The sequence below is a fragment of the Terrapene carolina genome, unplaced genomic scaffold, assembly GCF_002925995.2.
Source record: "Terrapene carolina triunguis isolate 2854851 unplaced genomic scaffold, T_m_triunguis-2.0 Scaffold613, whole genome shotgun sequence".
Classification (NCBI taxonomy): Eukaryota; Metazoa; Chordata; order Testudines; family Emydidae; genus Terrapene; species Terrapene triunguis.
Window position 1 is genome coordinate 339,975 of NW_020664964.1, and position 22,492 is coordinate 362,466.

At 38.7% G+C, this 22,492-nt stretch overlaps 1 protein-coding gene across 1 annotated transcript in view; it reads left to right on the top strand.

Moving 5' to 3' along the window:
* LOC112107758 overlaps positions 1–22,492 on the top strand; it is a 57,544-nt gene that overhangs the window by 20,596 nt on the left and 14,456 nt on the right. Inside the window, exons 5-12 of the mRNA XM_029913365.1 lie at positions 2,379–2,403; positions 9,178–9,216; positions 11,684–11,761; positions 13,915–14,051; positions 16,314–16,433; positions 17,068–17,116; positions 19,618–19,642; positions 21,181–21,205. Coding sequence (XP_029769225.1) covers positions 2,379–2,403; positions 9,178–9,216; positions 11,684–11,761; positions 13,915–14,051; positions 16,314–16,433; positions 17,068–17,116; positions 19,618–19,642; positions 21,181–21,205 — 498 coding nt within the window. The remainder of the gene's footprint in view (positions 1–2,378; positions 2,404–9,177; positions 9,217–11,683; positions 11,762–13,914; positions 14,052–16,313; positions 16,434–17,067; positions 17,117–19,617; positions 19,643–21,180; positions 21,206–22,492) is intronic.

A 22,492-nucleotide genomic window follows, 5' to 3' on the forward strand; every position in this document is an offset into this window, starting at 1 on the left:
TGGTGTTAGATGTGGCACTATGTGAGAGAAATAGTGTCCCCCTGCTCTAGGACCCCTCTCTGGAGTACAGATGAAGAGGCCACACTCACTCCATCCCTAGAGGTGGTTTCCTCCCCTCTGTGTACATGTTACAAATTGCACATGTCGAGCTACCTTGATACATCCAGGAGTCTCAGTGGGATTGTGGAATTCCTTTCTTCCATCTCCCCAGTTGGCCCAGAGAATGGGGAGCCAAATGCAAATGTCTCCCCTCTTCCTAAAGAGAGAGAACCTCTAGGGTTCAAGACTCTGCTGCCACTACCAAACCAGAACTTCCTTGTCTCTGTCAGGACAGTTCTCACAGTGGTGGAAAAGATAGAGCAGGGAGGAGGAGGAAATCTTGTTGGTGAAGAGCAGAATTATCAAACTTCAGAACATGTTTGCATATTTTATATTTGCAATCACAACTTCATTTCCTTTGGGATGGCCTTCCAAATGAAACCAAGCACACTGGATAAGCATATTAATCAGATGTTGTCAGTGACACTGATAGTGATGAAACAGTTGGTAACTTAAATACCAGAGTTGTTAGACTTCAGTTTACTACCCCCATTGAAATGAACTTGGGGAAATTTACACTTCTATTCTGGTGCTATTGTTGCATTTTATTCCAAGCAACACTCTTATGTTCTGAAGGTGCTTAGAAATTTCTGTTAAAGGAAGATTCACTTTCATGGAAAACCTCAAGGTTATTATGGAGGAGACCTTAAATAATTGGAATTTGAAGAATTTCCACATATTGATTTCTGATATCTTGCTGTGAGGTCATTTAAAGTGGGCATATTTAGTAAGATTTAAATAAAGAGATATGAGTTGTCTACTTATGTGCATGAAACAAAATGTTTTGTAAGTGAATTTGTAAAATGTAAAAACTAGCCTATGCACTGTGGTGGACAAAGTGCATGGGAGGTTTGAACCCTAAAAAGCAGCAGTTTTTGAGTTATGGCTTCTCAAAGTTAGATACTTTGTTAAAAATCAAACACTAACTTCTCAGAGCCCTATAACTCAAAAACAGCTGGAGCAATTTATTTCCAGCGTCCTGTAAGAAATTTCACCTGTGGCCTGAGATTTTAGCATGAGAATTTTCAGTCCCAATGCAGCTTTTTAAAAGGGGTCAGAAATAGAATGGATCTCTCAACCTCAACTATGGAGTCACTTCCCTGATGTTTATGAAAACAATAATCAAAACGCAATCAAGGGCATAAGCTGACTGCCCAGAAATGACCCAGAAGAAATTCCCCCATGAACAGCAGCATACAATTGGCAACGTGCATTTTCCACCTTCCTCTGAAACTTCAGGTACTAGCAACTGTCAGGCGCAAGACACCACACTAGAATGATATATGATCTTATCTGTAACAATTCCTGTGTCTCTATAGCTAGATGGGAGACTTATTCTTAAAGCCCAGATTCTAAGTTTTTAAAATGCTGTTGAGCTTAAGCTGCATTGTCTGCAGTGGTACTGCCTCTCTCATTGTTTTCTTTTGTGGCAGTATTTTGGTTTCTTTACCAAATACTCTATTTGTGTCAATTAGAAAATCTCTTATTGAATTGTCGAAATGACTTGCAGCATCTGCTCTGTGGCACTGAATATTTCAGATGTGCCATTCAAACTCTTCCTCTTTTTGGAGTGCTCTCAACAAACAACTGCACTGTTGACATAAAGATACGTTGAATTGTTTCATTTCTCAAATTGGTGAGTTAGAATATCAATAATAACTTGTTTCTTTGTGTGTTTATTACCTGGAAAGACCTAGCAATAGGTCAATATTTAGTCTTATCCGTGTCTTGAAGTGGAATTTTCAATTCCTCTTCTTCCATCTGCTACCAAAAAACCACTTGTGATGGATTCATTTGATCAAAACTGCTTTGCCTGTTCTTCATGTTATGATCAGAACTTTAGGAAATTTTGGCTAGCCAGAGGATTTTGCCAAATTAGCCCAAAATGTTGATTTTTGGAACTACAGCTCTTAAAATTCTAGGAGCTGCTAACATGCAAAAATCAAGGTTTTGTGTGGCATCCCTGAGACCAGTCTGTCAAGCCTTAATCATCTTTAAGAATTGATCCCTTTCCTTCAAGTAATACCAGGGTTGTCTTTACGTTAACCTTCTGGTATCAATTGTTATCAGCACTTCTTTGTCAGCACTTCCAGCTTTTGCAGAAAATCATAAAGGCTGTATACTTTTTACTATGTAAAAATGGAAAAGTTGGCCTTCATTGTAATTTATCTGCAAAAGCTGCATTAAGAAAGTACATTTTTTTTCTTTTAAATGGTCTAGCACATTAATGATTTTTTTCTTATTTTATTTTGGGATGACTTACATCTTCATATTTAAAGAAAGAGAGAGCCATGAATGCTTATCGTAAGTATGACATTTTTCTTCTTCCCCTTCAAAGCTTCCATAGGTGCTATCAAATTGTAATTTTTAAATGATTAAATTGCTTTTTCAATATTTCAGCTATTGTTAGCACTTGCTGCATTTTGTGGTGGTTTTGCTTATTGTGCAAATCTGTTCAATACAGTTTTAGCATTATGACAGAAAAAAATCATGCTTTGTGAATCAGCTTGCATCTCTAACACCATGAAAGTAAGGACCACCAGATAATGACACTGATGAAAATGGGTATAGGAAACAGTTTTATATTGTTTTTAATTTGTGTTGATGCAGTAAAAACTGAAGTAGCCATATCTGTCTTCAGATGAATTTATGCTACTTTTTTCAGTGATATGCTGTGAGCTTAAATGGGTTTTGGTATCCTAATAAAAGCCATATTTCAGTTCTGGAACAGTTTAATTCTTACCTGCCTTGAAACTGTAATTAAGTATTTCCATATGTAAATTTCACCTGAGGACCTTTCCACGCTTGGTGAGGAGGCATCTGGGTCAAAGGATATCTATAGTCTTAAATTGTTCGGAACTATCACAAGAGTATCTACTTACGTTCAAAGGAAAATCTAACTTCTTTGTCATTGTGTGTACCACTCTTTAATAGTGTCTTGTGAACAACTCCTATTCCACTCACAATTACACATACACCATCTTGCTTCCCATTCATGATTATTTAGCAAGCCTATAGCCACTACTGTCGTTTCTTGTATGGAAAGTAATAATAAGAAAGTAATGTATTTTTAGCTTTTTTTTTTAAGTGGTTTAGCAGCTGGGAACAAGTTAGACTTATATAGCAGTCTGTCTGATCACACTGTTCTATGGATCAAAGCTTGAGAGCTTCTGAGGGAATGTCTACACTACGAAATTTGGTCGATTTTATAGAAGTCATTTTTAGAAATTGATTTTATACAGTCAATTGCATATGTCCACACTAAGCGCATTAAGTCAGTGGAGTGTGTCCTCACTACCTAGCATCAACTTACGGAGCGGTGCACTGTGGGTAACTATCCCACAGTGCCTGCAGTCTCTGCCGCCCATTGGAATTCTGGGTTAAGCTCCCAATGCCTGATGGGGCAAAAACATTGTCGCGGGTGGTTTTGGGTACATGTCATCAGTCGCCCCTCCCTCCGTGAAAGCAACGGCAGACAATCATTTCGCGCCAGACACCAGGGCGATTAGAAGAGCACAGCAAGGCACACTGCGCATCAGAGAGGCTTTGAAAACCAGTTTCATGACTGGCCAGGCTTCGGTGTGACAGTTGTGTGTGTTTCTCCTTGATGCAAACCCGCCCCCTTTGTTGATTTTAATTCCCTGTAAGCCAATCATCCTCCCCCCTTCGAAATAAAGTAACTATTGTTTTGAAACCATGCATTCTTTCTTTATAATTAAAAAAAAAATTGAGATAACAGACAAGGTAGCTCGGGAGGGTTGTGGGAGGAGGGAAGGGCAAGGCCTTATTGCTTATTGTAGCCACAGTAAAAATCAAACTGTTTGAATGACAACTTTCTGTTGCTTGGGCCATCCTCTGGAGTGGAGTGGCTGGGTGTCTGGAGCTGCCTCCCCCCGTGGTCTTGGGCATCTGGGTGAGGAGGCTATGGAACATGGGGAGGAGGGTAGGTGGTTATACAATGGATGCAGCGGGGGTCTGTGCTCTTGTTGGCTTTCCTGCAGCTCCAACAGACGCTTCATCATGTCCGTTTGCTCCCCCATTAGCCTCAGCATTGCGTCCTGCTCCCGCTCTTCGTGCTCACTTAATTCTTTCCTGGCTCTGCCACTGAATGCCTCCGTGCATTAAGTGCGCCCTATAAGTGCGGGAGGACTGCATGAGCTGGGAAAACATGTCATCGCAAGTGCGTTTTTTTCCCTGCCTTCTAATCTGCGATAACCTCAGGAATGGAGATGATGGGGGAGCGTAGAAACATTCTACACTCTACGATTCTGGGGGGACTGCATGGTCACCTGTGCTGCTGAGTTCGTCACACTGACCAAACAGGAAATGAAATTCAAAAGTTCCCGGGGCTTTTCCCGTGTACCTGGCTACTGCATCAGAGTTCAAAGTGCTGTCCAGAGCGGTCACAATGGAGCACTCTGGGATAGCTCTTGGAGGCCAATACCGTTGATTTGCGTCCACACTACCCCAAATTCGACCCAGCAAAGTCAATCTTAGTGCTACTCCCCTCGCCGGGGAGGAGTACAGCAGTCGATTTTAAGAGCTCTTTAGGTCGACGGAATGGGTTGGTTGTGTGGCCGCATTCATTTTTTAAATTGACCTAACGCGGCTAACTTCGACCTAACCCCGTAGTGTAGACTAGGTCTGACTCTCTGCATATATCCTACTCCTAAACAGTTTTTGTGGTCCTCTTCTCCACAAAGTGTGTGTGAACGTGGAAGAAATACATAACTTTACCTACAAGTTAACAGGGATGTCAGACTTGTATAGCTAGTGCCTTGCTAATCACAAAGGAAGATTTGCAAATTTTGAAGTGGGACAAAACGCCAGATTTTAAGACTTAATAGCAGACACACCACTAAGACGTCATTACTTTTGTCACATGTATTAGTATATGGTCTAATATCTTATATACTATAATGATGCTTTTTTAAATAAAGGAATAAAATAAATCTTAGAGCATCCTAGAATATTTTTAATTTGTTTTGCTTAATTCACAGATTTTGTAAACTGTGGTAGGTCTCCCAGTTTTGATTGGAAATGAATGAGTTTCTACTGTAATTCTATTACAGTCCATTCTTGCAGTTATCCCAAGTTATACACTATTTGTGGCTCTTCCATTAAGAAAACGTTGTTTCCTTCTGCTTTTTTGAGTCTTTTGATTGTGATTTAAAGACCTCTGTGTCTAAACTTGCAGTACTGAAGTGTGACATACTTGTGATTTTAATTTAAGTGACTCTAGGGAAGATAAAAAATCCAAGTCATTTTAAAGGAAACCTCTGCCTGTGAAGGAGCATTTACCATAGGAAAAAGGTGAGGGTTTAAAAAAAAAAAAAAAAAACTCTTGACAACTGTTTGCTTCAGACAGTACAAAACATATCATTCTGGGATAGCACAAGTATCTGAAACTCTCCTGATTTAGTGATGTCTCCTGATGTATATCATGTGCGTTTTTCAAAATTTCCATTTTTAGTAATTGTTATATAAAACTTGAAATTAACAATGGCAACTTTAAAAACAACACTACACGTATTATATAGTATTAGAGTAGAGAGTGGTCGGTAGAGAGGATTGTGGCAGAGAAGAGTGCATCTTTGAACAAAAGGTACAAAAAGATTCTGTTAGTAGCCTACATACTCAGCACTCAGTATCCATGAAGACGCAAGCTCCTAAGAATGTATGTGTTCAGTGTAGACCCTCTACATAGACACATGTTCACATGAGTTTCCTGGCTATAATCCTGACTTATGTCAACAGACAAGAAAAGATGAGAAGCACCAGTCTTCACAAAGAATCCATCCTCTTGTTCTGTAGAGAAGAGTCTTACTGATGTGCAACGTTCAGTAAAAGGCACACAACTTTGAATGGTGAGCTTGAGCTAGTCAGCAATGACTAGATTGAGTGGATGATTTATTCTCATATCTAAGTCTTCAGAGAAGTTTGGTGTCCTCCTGGTATCTGTGTTAGTCAGAAGAATTCCAAGATATGTTCTACCTCAAAGAAGTGGAAGCTGTGGCAGTGGTGCTATGAAAGTGTTGGCTATGTCTTCCTGACTTTACCTGTCCTAGAGAATGATACAAAAAATAAAGTATGATCAACATTAATTATTTTTCCACAGTGGTCAAGAAGACACTAGTTTTCAGTGTCTGAACCTTCAGTCGAAGGGATTTGCTGAACAGTTGTTCAGGCTTGCCCTCAGACCTCAGTCTGGGTAATGAGACAAAATCGCTAATTGAGAGGCTGCTTTTCAAGCAGTTTAAACTTTACCAACTTTCAGAAATGAAATCTACAAACTGAATTTACTCCAGGATCTGGCTCGCTTCCAATAAGTAGAAAAGAATAAACCAGGTTTCCCTACATTATATGCACATATATTTCTTACAGAAGCATCACTTGTCAGTCCATATCAGCATATAAATGTCAGACCTGGACTATAAATCCTAGCTATCAGCACTGTATTCTCAATTCAGTATCCTTCCTACTTCCTGGTTATATAAAATAAGGCTTACTTTTGGACATCAGCTCTGCAGGAGAGACTTTGAACCTGTCTGTCTGTTCTTTATGCTACATCCATCATCCTCGAAGTATGATCAAAACATTTGTGCTGTTTTCACAAATATGAGATGCCTTCAAAGGATCCAGTCTTCAATCCTAAAATAAACTCAGGTTAGACCAGTTTGTATGGAAAAGGCTTGAAATGAGTGGGATGTAAGATTCAATCAAAGTCTTAGGTGAGCCAAGGATCAGAGTGTTTATTCATTATCATATAGCAAACAAAAAAGGGGGGGGAAAACACCAAAGGCTTCCATAGTGCACATCTTTAAGGTAGCATCAAGATAAAGAGCTAGATCCTAGAGCAGGGTTGTCTCAGTTTCCCAGGACAAATTGTCCTCCTTTGTCCTTTAAAAGAAATACAGTATATACTCGTTCATAAGCCGAATATTTTTGGTAAAAAAGTGACGCATCAAAGAGCGGGGGTCAGCTTATAAACAGGTCTACACCAAAATTTGATGATTTTAAACTCTATGGAATCATTGAATTGAATATCTAATACAGGGATCGGCAACCTTTGGCAGGCGGCCCGCCAGGTTAAGAACCCTGGTGGGCCTGGCCGGTTTGTTTACCTGCCGTGTCCGCAGGTTCGGCCGATCATGGCTCCCACTGGCTGCGGTTCGCTGCTCCAGGCCGCTGCTTCCTGCCGCCCCCATTGGCCTGGAGTGGTGAACCGCAGCCAGTGGGAGCCATGATTGGCCGAACCTGCGGTTGCAACAGGTAAACAAACCGGCCAGGCCCGCCAGGGTGCTTAACGGTTCCCAATCCCTGATCTAATAGGTTGCGCCACTTCCCGCAGTTCCCACTGGCTGGAAGCTGAGGGGCTCCAGGCCTGCAGATGCTCCAAGTAAACAAAACGTCCCGACCCATCAGCGGTTTACCCTGACTGGCCAGGAGCCAAAGTTTTCCAACCCCTGAAATATAGGGTCAGCTTACGAAAGGGTCATACGGTTTTTGCTATTTTTACCTATCCATTTGGGGGGGTCGGCTTATAAACGAACGAGCTAATGAACAGTTATATATGGTATATAAGGTAATTCAATAGTGTGGTGTTGGGTTATCTTTAATAGTTTTTTAATCTCACTTGTTGCACATGTTTTCTCTCCTGAGGCGTAGTGGAGATAATTGCGCTCAAAAGGAAAGATTGTTCTTGACTAGTTTGTCAAGTTTGGGTTGACTAATATGACCATAAAATATTGAAGGGTTTCTTTAAAGAAACCTAAGTTGGATCTCAGGTGATGAGTGATACTGGATGAAAGGACAACTTGAAATACAGTATGTTCCCTTTCTAAATCTTTTTTTAGTTTTGTTATAACTTAGCATCTTAGAAATATTTTTGGAACTTGGGACTGTATGTTTTATGATTTCGCCCAGAAACCATGATTACCAAGTCTGATTCCCATTTCATTGAGAGATGGTTTAGGGGTGTGGTGGACTCAGCCAAATGGGAGACATGATTATTCTAAGAAGAAATCTCGTTAAAACATTTTTTCCTTTTGTTAAATTTAAACACTAGCACAGTGTCTTGAAATGGACAACAAATTTACACAAGTTCGATATTGAAATCCACTATAATCTATTCTTGAACTACTTCCCTGGTACAGATACCAGAGCGAACCAGTACTGCTCACAGCACAGGGTTCCCTTAATTTCATTAGTGTGCTATAAGCCTATGGTAACAAAAAAATTAATATGGCATTTTACATCAGTTTTAAGGCAGACACTTGACCCAGAAGCTTTATAGTCTAGGTTGAACTTTTAGTATTTTCAGTAAAGGGGTATTTTAATACCGTATATTGAACTTCACCAGATACTCTTCTTAGGTTTTTTTTTTTTTTTTTAAATGTGTGCCATAAATTAGCTTTATACTGGGTATTTATAAGGGGACATCTGAGCATGTGGAGGACTGGGGAGGGGCACAGGAAGGGGCACAGGAAGGGGGAAAGTAACTCTGCAAAACTAGCACTGCCAAGCATGAAAAATATCTGAAAAGGCCCTGTAAGGGCCTGATTGTGTAATCAGATCTATGGGATAGACTTGGAACCCGCATGGGGTTTCCCATGAGTACAAGGGGTCTCCTCCATCATGGATGCAATTTCAGGACCTAACTGCTTCTGGGCTTTGATCCCAGTTGTGGCTTTTCAGAGCTACCGTAACAAATATTAAATAATGAAAATAACTGGAATAGGAGTAACACAGATTAATGAATTTTTGTAGTTAAACTTTCAAAGAAATTTTTTAGTTAATATTTCTGTGATCCATACTTGATGTTTTGCCTGACAGGGGAAGTAATGAAATTTTTAGGTGAACACTTTTAAAAAAAAAATTGTTAATAAAAATAGGAATTGAAAAGATACAAAAGCAAAAGATCAAATACCAAGATGGAACAATATTGTTAGTGAGGTTAAATTGAAAACATTAGGTACAGAGAATAAAGGGAGACATCGCTTTAAATCTATTTTATTTTCTGTGTCTGTTCTGCTATGCGGAGAAAGACAAATAACTGTCAAAATAATGTTATCTTAGGTGCTCCTGCTCCAGTGATATATGAAACACAGAGACCAGGTAAGAAAATTGAATATAAATGAATAAATTCAACATGAGTTACACCAGGGGTTCTCAACCTTTTTCTTTCTGAGGTCCTCCCAACGTGCTATAAAAACTGCACAGCCCACGGTGCCACAAGTGGTTTTCTGCATATAAAAACCAGGGCCAGCGTGTGTGTAGGGTAGCAAGCAGGGCAATTACCCGAGGCTCCATGCCACAGGGGATCCCACGAAGCTAAGTTGCTCAGGCTTCAGCTTCAGCCCTGGGCTTCAGCCCCAGATGGTTGGTTTTTGTCTTTCTGCACTGGGCCCCAGCAAGTCAAATGCTGGCCCTGCTTGGTGGACCCCCTGAAACCTGCCTGCAGCCCCCCAGGAGGCCCTGGATGGACCACGGTAGAGAACCATTGAGTTACACTTCTAGAAAACAAAATTTTTGTTTCAATGGTCAGAGTCCAAAGTTCATGAAGATAGTCTTAAGTTTTAGGAAGAGACAACTCCACTTGTGCACTATCAAACATTTTAACCATCAGTGCTTCATGCAATGGCTAACTTCTTCAGTTTAAGAATCTCTGAAAAACATAGCAAAATATGAGACTTCTGATTGAAGGAAACCTTGTCAAATCTGGGACATTCTTGCAACCTGTGATACAGAGCATGACTTGTAGCTCAAGCTATTGTTTGAATCCTCCAGCAGATGTGTGCAAGTTTGGTAAAACTTTCTCTTACCTGAGCCTGGATTTTGTTTCCGTTGGCACAGATAATTCATCCCTGTAATGGAGTTAAGAAGATTTTTTTTTTTAAATCCCATTTTCTGTTTACTTAGCTTAATCATGACTGTTTTTCTCTTCCACTCTATGAATAAAAACTAGGTGTGAGATCTACTAGTTCTAAAATCTCGAAGGACATAGTGATTGGAAACACTCAGTTCAATTCACCAATTACCAGTAATACTTCCTTTTGTGTAATAAATCAGTTTTTAAAGGCAATATGTCTTTTGATGAACTTTTTTTCTCATATATCCAGCACTTTCAAAGGTAGTAATATTTAATAAAATTTTTGCTTTTGTGCATTTTTAACTGAATTTGAATTTCCTTCCAAATAGAGCTTGACACAGATCACAAGTAAAAAAGTTAATCTATTAAAAAAGAAACGCATCATTCCCTATTTTCTAACATAATAAAAAATGTAAAAATTGAATCTGAATAAATGTAAATTAGTCTATGTAACTGCTTAAATAAAGGTTTATAAATATACTGTATTCTCCTGGCTAGCAAAAAGAAGCACCAAATTTAACATAAAAGCTGTATTTAGTTGCAAATCAACATGTTTTAATGGTTACCAATCAAACTAAAAAGTACAAATGAAAAACATGATTGAAATTGCTGATTTAAATCATGATTAAAATTGTTGATATAAATAAATCCACCCTGTGGATGCCTGATTCACCAATTGGCTCACTGTAACCCCATAAAATTAACAAAAACTGGATTTTGTAGTAATGCTGAGTAAATCTAACTATGGAAATTGCCTCTTTTAAGAAGGTGCATAATGTCAGCAAAGAAGAGAAAATATTTTAAATGTGGCTTTGGTACCTTTTGCTTTTTAATATTTTTTCATTGTGGCATGTACTTGCATCATGCAGTTACTCAGATGTAAATCTGTAAAATAAGCAAACAAAACCTTAGTCTAGTGATAGCACATTGTGTTGATTTTAGGAGGATCAGTTTGAATCCTGATCTTAATCTCTGTCCAGCAGAACCTGAATTGTACTACTGGAGCATTCTTTTTTGTTCAAGTATTATCCTATATGTTTTTTATTACGCAAGGATGTTTAATACAGACATCTTCCTAAAATGGTTGCATATGTAAGTACTGCTTGAGGATATTTTCTCAGACCAACGTATCCAGGGCAGAGTAACTGTTGGATTATTTTGATCCTTCCCTGAGCAGTTTTATGAATCCTAAATGAAATTAGTGTGAAAAATCTTGAAAAATACTAAGGCCTTCCTTTGCTAGGAATTGGGATTCTATCCCGAACATCTTAGCTTGATGAAATTTAAATCTAAACTTCTTAAAAGCCCTTCACAAAATTCTTCAGCCAAGTCAAAGCACTTGTAAATGCCAACATGTCTGTTAACTTTGCCTGCAAATCATTAACTTGGATGTGTCAGTTACCTATATTGAACTCCCAGTTTTTCAGGCACAAAATGGGATGCCAGGATAAGTCTGGACGATTAATACAAACTATTCTGATTTTTTTATAGACTTAATACTGTGTATTTGAACACTGCTAATAAGGGAAATCAGTTTCCATTGTAAATTAATATTTTTCAGTATTTCATAACTAAAATTCACTCTGACCATTCAAAAACCATGGCTAGCAACTCATTTTGTCAGTTAAGTCATATGAAACTATGTGCAAAATGCCCAGTATCTTATGGTAATTGTAATTTGTCTAATATGTATTTCTATTTTGTTTACATTAGTTAAGCGGAAGCTTACAAAGGACATAACCTGTCTGAAAGATTTTATGAAAGATCCCAAAAGAGAGGAACCTCTAGTTGGTATGTTGTGTTTGAGTCAAACAACTTCCCTTTACTTGAACTTTAATCACCAGTGTAAGTCAAGTAATATTTTAGATATTGTTTATCACTTTTATATTATCAATTTAATGCTGTTTGGAAGATCTCCAATAGCAAATATTTTATTACTCCTTTCATGAGTCTGACCTTTCACTCTGAAGATGGGACCTACTCTGGGAGGCTGGTTGATTATTTGGCATCTCATCCCTGTAGTACTCCATCTCTAGAGGGACACATTGAACTCCACATGCCATTGTTCTTTCTGTGGTCCTGCAGGAAAAAAGCCAGACATACGTTTCTTTCTGATGGCCCAGGATTTTCTGTATGATTGTTTACCCTCATGATGTTCCTGAGAATATTAAATCTACTGGTATATACTAAAGTTTTTCTCTACTTGATGGTTTTTCCTAGACAGAGCTTAGCTTCATCAGTTTATCATTTCCTACTAGCCAATGTCTTCCATGATCCTAGCAAGTGCTAGCATCTTTGAGGAGTACATTGAATTGAGTAATAGGGGCTCTGTTGTAAGCAGTAGGTTTCCTCTGTTTGGATCATTATTTCTCCACAGAAGGTCTGCTCTTAACTGATTTAATAGAATTCTTGAGCTGTGCAAAATATGTGTTACCCGCGTTGTCAGTCCTGCAAAAACAACCACTATCCCTGGTGGCTTACTGCTGCCTTATATGGTATTGGTATAGAATAAATGTTCAGCGTTGGGGTTAAATTGAGCTACTGTTGTAAACAGTGGGATTGAGATATCATTTCCTCTCACCTACCTCTAAATCCAGCTACTCTGGGGACAGTTTCAGGGAATGCAAGAATTCAGGTTACCTGTACAACCTTAATTCATCCCACTTGTACGTATGCATTATCGTAGTCTTGAACTATGATGATATGCTATTTTTTTACTTATGACCACTGCCTCATTATCTGCATGGGATGGATGGTGCTCGTTAAGTGAGCAGCTTCTTGGTATTTTGCTTTATCCTCTTGTTCAATATGGGGCCTAGACCATTATTTACTGCACATTCACTATTTCAATCCGTGCTGTGAAAACAGAATTATTTCCTCAAATCTTTTCTATAGCACTCATCTGAGTGCTTCACAAACCATTTATTTTCACTGTGTAGGATGTATTATTATCATCCCCATTTTATAGATGTGGAGCAAAAACACAGAGAAATTAAGGTCCAAAGTGTCCACTAATTTTGGGTGCCCAATTTGAGACACTTAGGGTTGTTGTTGTTTTTTTTCTGAGTACTTAGCATTATATATCACTGTACAGGTTCTAAGCATAGTTCCCATTCACTTCAGTTGCAACTGTGAGTGCTCAGATCTTCTGCAAATCAGAACCCAGGGTTTCAAAATGAGGTAGAGAAATAACTGACCACGTGAGGGCAGTTTGGTTTAAGTGACCTGCGGAGCATCACATAGGAATTTGTGGTAGAGGCAGGGATAGAATCCAATTCTCCAGGATGGTGTTCCAATTCCTTTACCATGAGATCTTTCCCTTCCTGCGATTTCCTGCCTCATTTAGTACACACCTCCCAGGATCCTACAAACAAGAGTCTTCGGGTCTACACAATGCTGATACATCCCCAGAACCGTGGTCCATCCTATATATTGAATGATGTACGGATCCTGTGGGAAAAATAGTATGGGAGGTCATGTAATTAAAGACTGCAGAGACATGCATAAAGGGGCTGAATTAAGGTTTCCTGTGCAATCTTAATTCTTGCATTTCCTAACTTTCAGTGCTTGACCTTTTTATTCTTTTATGATATGTGCTTGTGTGCACCCTCTGGTTTTTTTTCTTCTGGTTGGATATTCTTAAGATTCTAGGTATATGAAGTACTGTGATCCTGCTGTGACAGGCAGTCTACCAAGAACAGAACTTTTACTCAGAGAAAAGTCTGTACTGGTGAAGAGAGAAACTTGAACTAACAAATATTACCAGTAAGAAATCTAATCCTTAATGGGCGATTGTGAGGAAAGGTAGGAAATAGCTAAAATGGATCAGTATCTTTTATCATTGATTCATCATTGGTTGTCCCTACACAGCTGAAATAAGAATATATTTATTCATAATTGCCTGTGTAAAGAAATGTAAGTACTTGTAACTTTTGATTTTATAGGTTTAGAACATGTGGTCGAAATCAGATTTGAAGGGAGGAGAGAGCCACATTATGAATGCAAACTGTGTGAATTTAACACGGAGATGGCACCTATGATAGAACATCTCAGTGGCTATAAACACAGAAGAGCATATATTGTAAGTAAAATTTTATGCATTTGAGTCAGTGCTTAAATACTCTATTACACCATTTATTAATTTTCTTTTGTATAAATAGTTGTTTATATTGCGATAGCTCCTAGGGGCCTCATTATGAACTAATAATAATATGTGACTAATACGAAGGAATCCAAAGCATAGATGAATTGAGAAGATATGGCAACATTTTTACTTTTGTTATTTAGACAGGTGGTGATTAGGGTTTGCTCAGGAGGTTGCTAATGAGATAGGGAGCATTTTATGTCCAGCTACACTAATGACCAAAAGTCATTGCCATCTAAAGGTGACTGAAGTGAACAGCCGGTCATCTGCTCAGTAACTAGTTAAGGTATGGTCACTAAGAATCTTGGGCAACTCCCCGTATATCCGGACTTGTGGTTTTCTGCACCCCATCAGTTGCGATTGAATATGTTATGGCACAGATTGTATTCAGATGATTGGCGAATGGTGATGAAGCCCATTTGTTGTTCCTGATTCAGTTAGATCTCTTGACTTCTCTTAATACAATAGACTTGTCATTTTAGCAGGTCAGATTGCCAAGAGTAATCAGTAAATCTGTGAACTAAACTGGCTTCTGGGTGTAAGTGTGTTAATTTATGATTTTTAAAGCCTTAAGTGATATAGCACTCAGTTGTTGTTTTTAAAACAACCTCTTCTCTATTGCTTGAATATGGTCTTGCTCTTAGTTCCTAGTGTAAGTCTTATACACCAATGACTCTTGTAGTGATTTGGGGCTGACAGGACTATCCAATTGTGAGCTCAGCTGTAAAGAACGTGGATAAACATTCATAAAATAATCCAATAATTTATAACAAATTTAGTGGGTAAAGGAGACCAAAGATTGGATTAGTCTTAAAAAGTCTGCTGATATAACACAAAGACTGTAGATCATGTCTGGTAAACAAGAGGAGTGTGGGACTGGAAATTAATGGACCAAAATTGGCGTATCGGAAACTATATTCAATAGATAGTCTAATGAGGGGATGGGTTAATCTGTCCATCACGTCCTTTTGAGGTCCTTTTTAAAAAAACAAAACAAAAGACTCTCTTAGGGGAGGATCAAATTAACATTAGATGGCTGGAGAACCCATGGCCTGAATGGATCAATCTATGTGATTGTGATTGTTACCTCCAGTATCTCCTGGGTTGCCCAGGTCCACTGTGATACCATTGGACTGTCACAGTCCTGATTCTGATCAATGTTCTGACCAGACTGGACCAGAGAGAGGGATCTAGATGACTTGTCACCTCCAACAGCTAAATCCCCAGCACTGCCTCCCTGGTGTGTGAGGCTTGGGTTCCTACTGTCACCCATTCCCATGTGTGTCATTTTCCTTTTCCCCCCTATCTTTTTCCCCCCATTTGTTACTTTTTGCGTTTTGTCTAAAAAGAGTCTGGCTTAGCTGGCTAAGCCAACTCCACCTTTTGCAGTACTGTTATGAGCCCAGGACCAGGAGAGACAGCTATAAGCAAAACCCTAAACAACCCGATGCTGGCACAAGTTTCAGAATGGCTGATAAGACTGTGTTGGCCCTGTGTTTCTCTAGTAGTGAGATTTGCAAGTAAGAATCAACACCAAAGACAGAAGCTGCATTTTCTACCTTTGTATTATTTTCTTTCCTCTTTTATGTGTGCTTGTCTTATTTTGTCTTCAAGGAAATGGCATCAGACTTTAAGAACAACAGCAGCTCCAACACATCTCAACTGCTTTTTCTTCTCCCTGCACCTCTTCCCCCATCTTTAATACCCAGGGTGGTTCATAGAAAAACTTTCTACGGTTACAGTGAAGAGGAGTAAGGGATACTGTTAAAATGAAAGCCTTAATACGCTACATTTCAAACTTTTCTTTACCATATCTTCGATAAAGGTTGAAGAATTTTTAGTAGTGTTTGCCATGGGACTAAGTAGTCTGAGGTCTCTCTACTAAAACTCCTGAAGCATGTCACAACAACTCCATCAGAGCCCAAGTCTGGTGGCCTTTAGGACATTGTACAAAGCATGTTTCTTTTGTCAAGTGTCTTACCTGAGTTCTGTATTGTGTTAAAATTCTGTAGTGATGAAAACTAATAAAAATTTATCATATTAAATCACAATTAGTTATATTCTGCTAGAGGAAATGTAGGACCATAATGTCTAAAATCTTGCTGTTTAGTTTTCTCCACAGGTATTGTAAAATTTTCCAAAAAGCGTGACTCGTCAGATTTAGTATTGAAATGATCTCAAACCTTTTTTCATTGACAGTCTAAAGAATTTCCAGATAAAATGAAGAAAAACACACCAGGTGTGAAAGAGGACAAAGTCTCATTTCTCAGACGGATAGCAAGAGAGATAGAAAAGGCTGAAGGTTTAAAAATGTATAAGGTAAATTGGATAAGTTTAAACTAGCAACTAAATTTGTTCTTTGGTTCTATATCTAGGTTCTGGCAAACTAGACACTAGGCCCTATTAAATTTTTAATTTTAAAAAGTAATAAACTCTGTTTAATTTTACAGAGTGCTTTCAGAAAGCATACATCTTCCTGAGTCAATATTTCACTTAATGATGGTCAAAAAATCAGGAGGATTCCTTAAAATTTCACCAAAACCTTTTTGCTGTTTTCACAGAATTTAGAACTTTTAGAATCAGAAATTGTCCAGCCAGTCCTGTTTCAGTGATAAATGTTAGGTAAATTACATTAAGATTCATAGTGGCAAAGGGTTGAAATTGCTTATGTTTTAGAACCGTAGGACCTTAGGAAATTCTTGCATCTCAAACTTGATTCTTTCAGAAAACAAGTGCTAATTTGTAAGGTTGCCTGGTAATGTTTAGCATTTGTTAAATTTAAAATTATGTGGTGCAATAGGTAGTGGTAAATAAAGGTATAGTGAGACGGGTTCTCTGGGGGCCAAGTTTCTGCTGGGCATGGCAGAGGAGTTGGACTGTGGGGAAACAACCAATATTAAGTGATATGTAAGCGAAGAAGTCTTATCTAAACAAGCCTGTTTTTGTTTCCTAGACTGAAGGTTATACAAGACCCAGTATATCTTGTAAGTTTGTGAAATTACGTGAATATAATTTTAATATATTTAAAATTTCAATAAATGAATATTTGAACCTAACTTGAGATTACAGATAGCCACAAAAGTTAGTGATTACCTAAAACGTGTAAAATTTTAGAGCAATAGCTTTGGTATGCATATAACTTCCTATTTTTAAATCCTGTTTTAACTAGATGTGCAAAAAATGATCTTGTTATATTTTTCACATTTCTGAAACATTTCAAAAATAGTGAAAATGCATCTGGCAGTATTGAAGATACGCAGTGTTGCTGTATGTGTGTTGGTCCCAGGATATTAGACAAGGTGGGTGAGGTAATATTTTTTTATTGAATCAACTTCTGTTGGTGAAAGAGACAAGCTTTTTAGTTACACGGAACTCTTCTTCAGGTCTGGGAAATGTAGTCAGTGTGTCACAGCTAAATACAAGGTGGAACAGATTGTTTAGCACAGGTGTAGGCAACCTATGGCATGCGTGCCGAAGGCGGCACGCAAGCTGATTTTCAGTGGCACTCATACTGCCCAGGTCCTGGCCACCGGTCCGGGGGCTCTGCATTTTAATTTAATTTTAAATGAAGCTTCTTAAACATTTTTAAAACTTTATTTACTTTACATACAACAATAGTTTAGTTATATATTATAGACTTATAGAAAGAGACCTTCTAAAAACGTTAAAATGTATTACTGGCATGCGAAACCTTAAATTAGAGGGAATAAATGAAAACTCGGCACACCACTTCTGAAAGGTTGCCGACCCCTTGTTTAGCATAAGTAGCTAACACGTATCTAAGATATAATGTGAACTATGTGTTAGCTACTTATGCTAAACAATCTGTTTCATCTTGTATTTAGCTGTGACACTGAGTACATTTCCCAGACCTGAAGAGCTCTATGTAAAGTTGAAAGCTTGTCTTTTTTATCAACAGAACTTGGTTCAATAAAAAATATTACCTCACCCATCTTGTCTCTACTATTTACTACTACTCATTAACTCAACTGAAAAATGTATTTCAATGAAAAATGCAGTATTATATGTCATTGTTTTGGAATAAGTTGATAAACATTTCTCCTTCCTGATTGAACTATGGCTATGTCTACACCACACACTGCTGGCGGTGGTGTGTAGGATGTGTAGCTATATGTTGCAGCGAAACGCCAGCTGTGCAGTGTATAGCTGTACCTGTAAGTGAGAGGCCCTGGCAGAGTGGAGGCAGTAGGAAAAGACTGAGCCTTTTCCCACTACTGGAGCTCTTCGTTGCTGCTGGAGTCTTTCCCTGAAGCGGGGGAGGCTCTAGCAAGGGGGAGGCAACGTGACTCTACGCTGTTAAAAATAGCAGTGTAGACAGGGAGGCACAGCTTGGGCAAGTAGACTGCCGTGTGGGGCATGTACTTGGATTCATACCCCTGTCCTTCAGGCATGTCTTTACTTGCCTCACTATTTACACTGCTATTTATACCAGGGCAAGGGGGCCTACCTGGTTATGTACTCTACAGTCTGTTGAAAGAAGCTGAGTGCCCTCCACTAGAAAAACTATGGGTTCTTTATAGAACCTCTGAACTGGCTTTAGTATGCTAACAGTCCGCTGACCCATTAAAATGTCAGTGTAGCTGAATATTGCAAATACTATATCTTTAAAATTAGCTTAGTAATGAAAAAGGTCAGATATAAATATTTGATCCAAATACATTTATATAATCTGGGACATCTTGGTGTGACACAATCTGAATGATGCCAATTGGGGGCAGACAGTACCTGATACATTTTAATAGTCTAATACAGGGGTGGGCAAACTACAGCCAGCCCGCAGGATTGCCCCCCGTGGCGCTGCAGGCCCCATGCCAATCTCAGAAGCGGCCAGCACCACTTCCCTGCAGCCCCAGGGCGGGGAGGGGGGCAGAGGACTCTGTGCGTTGCCCTTGCCTCCAGGTACCACCTCCTGCAGCTCCCATTGGCCGGGAACGGGCCCTCCCCCCCAGTGCGCACCGCTGCCACCCTGGAGCCGCTTTAGGTAAGCAGCGCCAGGCTGGAGCCCGAACCCTGCCCCCCAACTCCCTGCCCTAAGCCCCCTGCCTGCACCCTCACACCCCTCCTGCACCCCAACCCCCTGCCCTGAGCCCCCTCATACACCCTGCACCCCTCCTCTGCCCCAATCCCTTGCCCTGAGCCCCTGCCTGCACACTGCACCCCCTCCCACACCCCACACTCCCTCACGCACCCCAACCCTCTGCCCGGGCCCTGCATACAATTTCCCCACCCAGATGTGGCCCTCGGCCCAAAAAGTTTGCCCACCCCTGGTCTAATAAGAAGATAAGAGGGAAGGTGAATTTGGCTGATGGTGACAAAATGTAATCAGATCCATTGGCATAATGAACAGGGCCAGTGCTGAAGAGTTCTGTACTTAACTGAGCTCAGAGTGTAAATAAATATTTAATTTATATTATAATCCGTTTGCAATGATACTATAATACACATGTGCTCTTGCTGACCGCATCCAATTTTTTGTTTCTAGCCTCGTCATCAAAGAAAAAATCAAGGTGAGGAAACCTCCAGTAAACTCCCACATGAATAGATTTATTACCATTACATCACCATACATTTGAAATGATTAAGTGGCTACTTATTTTGTTTATCTCAGACCATTGCAACTTGTCTTTAGAAAAAAAATCCTACATTTTTTTATTTGTTGTCTTTGTTCAGTTTTTCCTCTCGTACAAAACTTTGTTGATTATCAGTGAGTTATACATATAAGATTAAAATAACAATGACTTTCTGATGTATTGCACTTGCTGAGTCATTTAATGGCAGCATGATGTATTTATATATAGAGAAACTTCAGATCATATCCCAAAATGATCCATCATACCCAGGGCTGGCATTGGTTGAGAATGTTGCAGAGGTGGGGCACAGTCAAAGGAGATGACCAAGATAATTAAGGCATTTTTCTTATCAAGGAGCTGATGTTCTGTGAAGGAGCTTTGTTACTATTTATGTCTGTATAGTAGAAAAATAATCGCGAATAATCACACTGTTAAAACAATAGAATACTAATTGAAATGTATTAAATATTTTGCATGTTTTTCTACATTTTCAAATATATTGATTTAAATTACAACACAGAATACAAAGTGTACAGTACTCACTTTATATTATTTTTATTACAAATATTTGCACTGTAAAAATAAGAAATAGTATTTTTCAATTCACCTCATACAAGTACCATAGTGCAATCTCTTTATTGTGAAAGTGCAATTTACAAATGTAGATTTTTTTTTTTTTTTTTTTTTTTTTTGGTTACATATCTCCACTCAAACACAAAACAATGTAAAACTTTAGAGCCTGCAAGTCCAAACATACGAATCTTTAGCGCATCTGGCACATAAATATCTTGCCTACTCTCACTTTCAGGTGACATTTTGTAAACAAGAAGCATGCACCATTATCTCCTGCAAATGTAAACAAGCTTGTTTGTCTGACCAAGTGGCTGAACAAGAAGTAGGACTGAGTTGACATGTAGACTCCAAAGTTTTACATTGTTTTATTTTTGAACGCAGTTAGTTTTTTGTACATAATTCTACATTTGTAAGTTCAATTTTCATGATAGAGATTGCACTACAGTACTTGTATTAAGTGAATTGAAAAATACCATTTCTTTTATTTTTACAGTGCAAATATTTATAATAAAAAATGAATATAAAGTGAGCACTGTACACTTTGTATTCTGTTTTGTAACTGAAATAAATATATTTGAAAATGTGGAGAACATCCAACAATAGTTACATAAATAGTATTCTATTTAACAGCGCGATTAATCACGATTAATTTTTTTAATCTCTTCACAGCCCTAGTAGAAAGTGTTCTTGGACTCTTCTGGTGGCCTTATTGTGGTCCTATATCCCAGCATTGAATGTGGTTCTACAGATGTGCCATATGGTGGGAGGTCTTGATTAATAATTGAGGTCACTTGGGAAGTTGAAATCTGTGCGCAGGATGGCTTATATAAAATTCTAAATCCTTTTTAAAATAGCCTTTATGCTGTTGCTTTAACAACTGAACTTTCTTCTTTTTATTCTAGGTGGGAAGAGGATTACAAGCCTGAGGTAAGTGTTAGTAATTTTGAAATGTGTCGTATGATAGTTATGTTTCATTGTTCTTGTTTTCTGAATGTCTACCCGTGTTTTGACTCAGTTTCCTATTTTATTGATATTGTATTCCACTTTATACAATAAAGTGAAATAACCTACCATAACAAATCTTCATGTTGGTAAGAGATGCTTACCACTCTTTGGTTAATCAATTTTGTGGAGGAAGCTTTGTCTCTGTACTCCACGCCGAAAGTCAGTCAGTCTGCTTCCTCGCTATTCCCTCCTTCTTTAAATCAAAGATCTTCTATACTCAATAACTTGTTAAATCTTGGGTTAGCAAAAGGACAATAAAAAAAATCCACAGATTTTTCTCAAAGATGTACCCTAGCACAATGTTGTCTTGGTTCATGACCGTGGCTCCTAGTTGCTACAATAATACAAATAATTAATATATATTGATTATGCCTTTAGTAGCTGCCCTGAAAAGCACTAGGCACCAACAGCTTTGTCAGCTTTATCTTGATCTTAATATCAAAACTTTGACACACCATATGCTATAAATCAGTGGTTCTCAACCTTTCCAGACTACTGTACCCCTTTCAGGAGTCTAAGTTGTCTTGAGTACTCCAAGTTTCAGCTCACTTAAAAACTGCTTGCTTACAAAATCAGATATAAAAATACAAAAGTGTCACAACACACTGAGAAATTGCTTACTCTCTGGTTTTGTGTGTATGAAATTTTAGTTTGTACTGACTTTGCTAGGCTTTTTATGTAGCCTGTTGTAAAACTGGGCAAATATCTAGATGAGTTGATGTATCCCCTGGAAGACCTCTGCCTACACCCATGGGTATGTGTGCATCTATTTGAGAACCATTGCTGTAAGAACTAGGATTCTTCTGGAATTTGGCACTGTGTGTGGTCTCAGGCCAACCAGTTTTCTTGATACTTTTGGCTCTTAGTTGTGGCCTATTTCATTGGCATGGATATCTGCTGGTGCCATGAGAGCTATCAAAGCACAGTGTCTCATCAGGGAAGAAATTGGCTCCCAGAGGAAGATATTCACATGCTATAAGAAATTCCACACTTGAGTATGACATCTTCCCTCTTCATAATGGCTTGTCATCAGTTGTTAAGCTTTGGATTCACCACTAGACTTCTCTTCAGTTGCAGCTTTCTTGTACATTTAAAAAACTGATCTAGTTAAACCTATGCAAACTAGAGTTGCCAGGCGCCTGGTCAAAAAGGGACCCTGGTGGCTCCTGTCAGCAACACTGACTAGGCCATTAAAAATCCAGTCGGTGG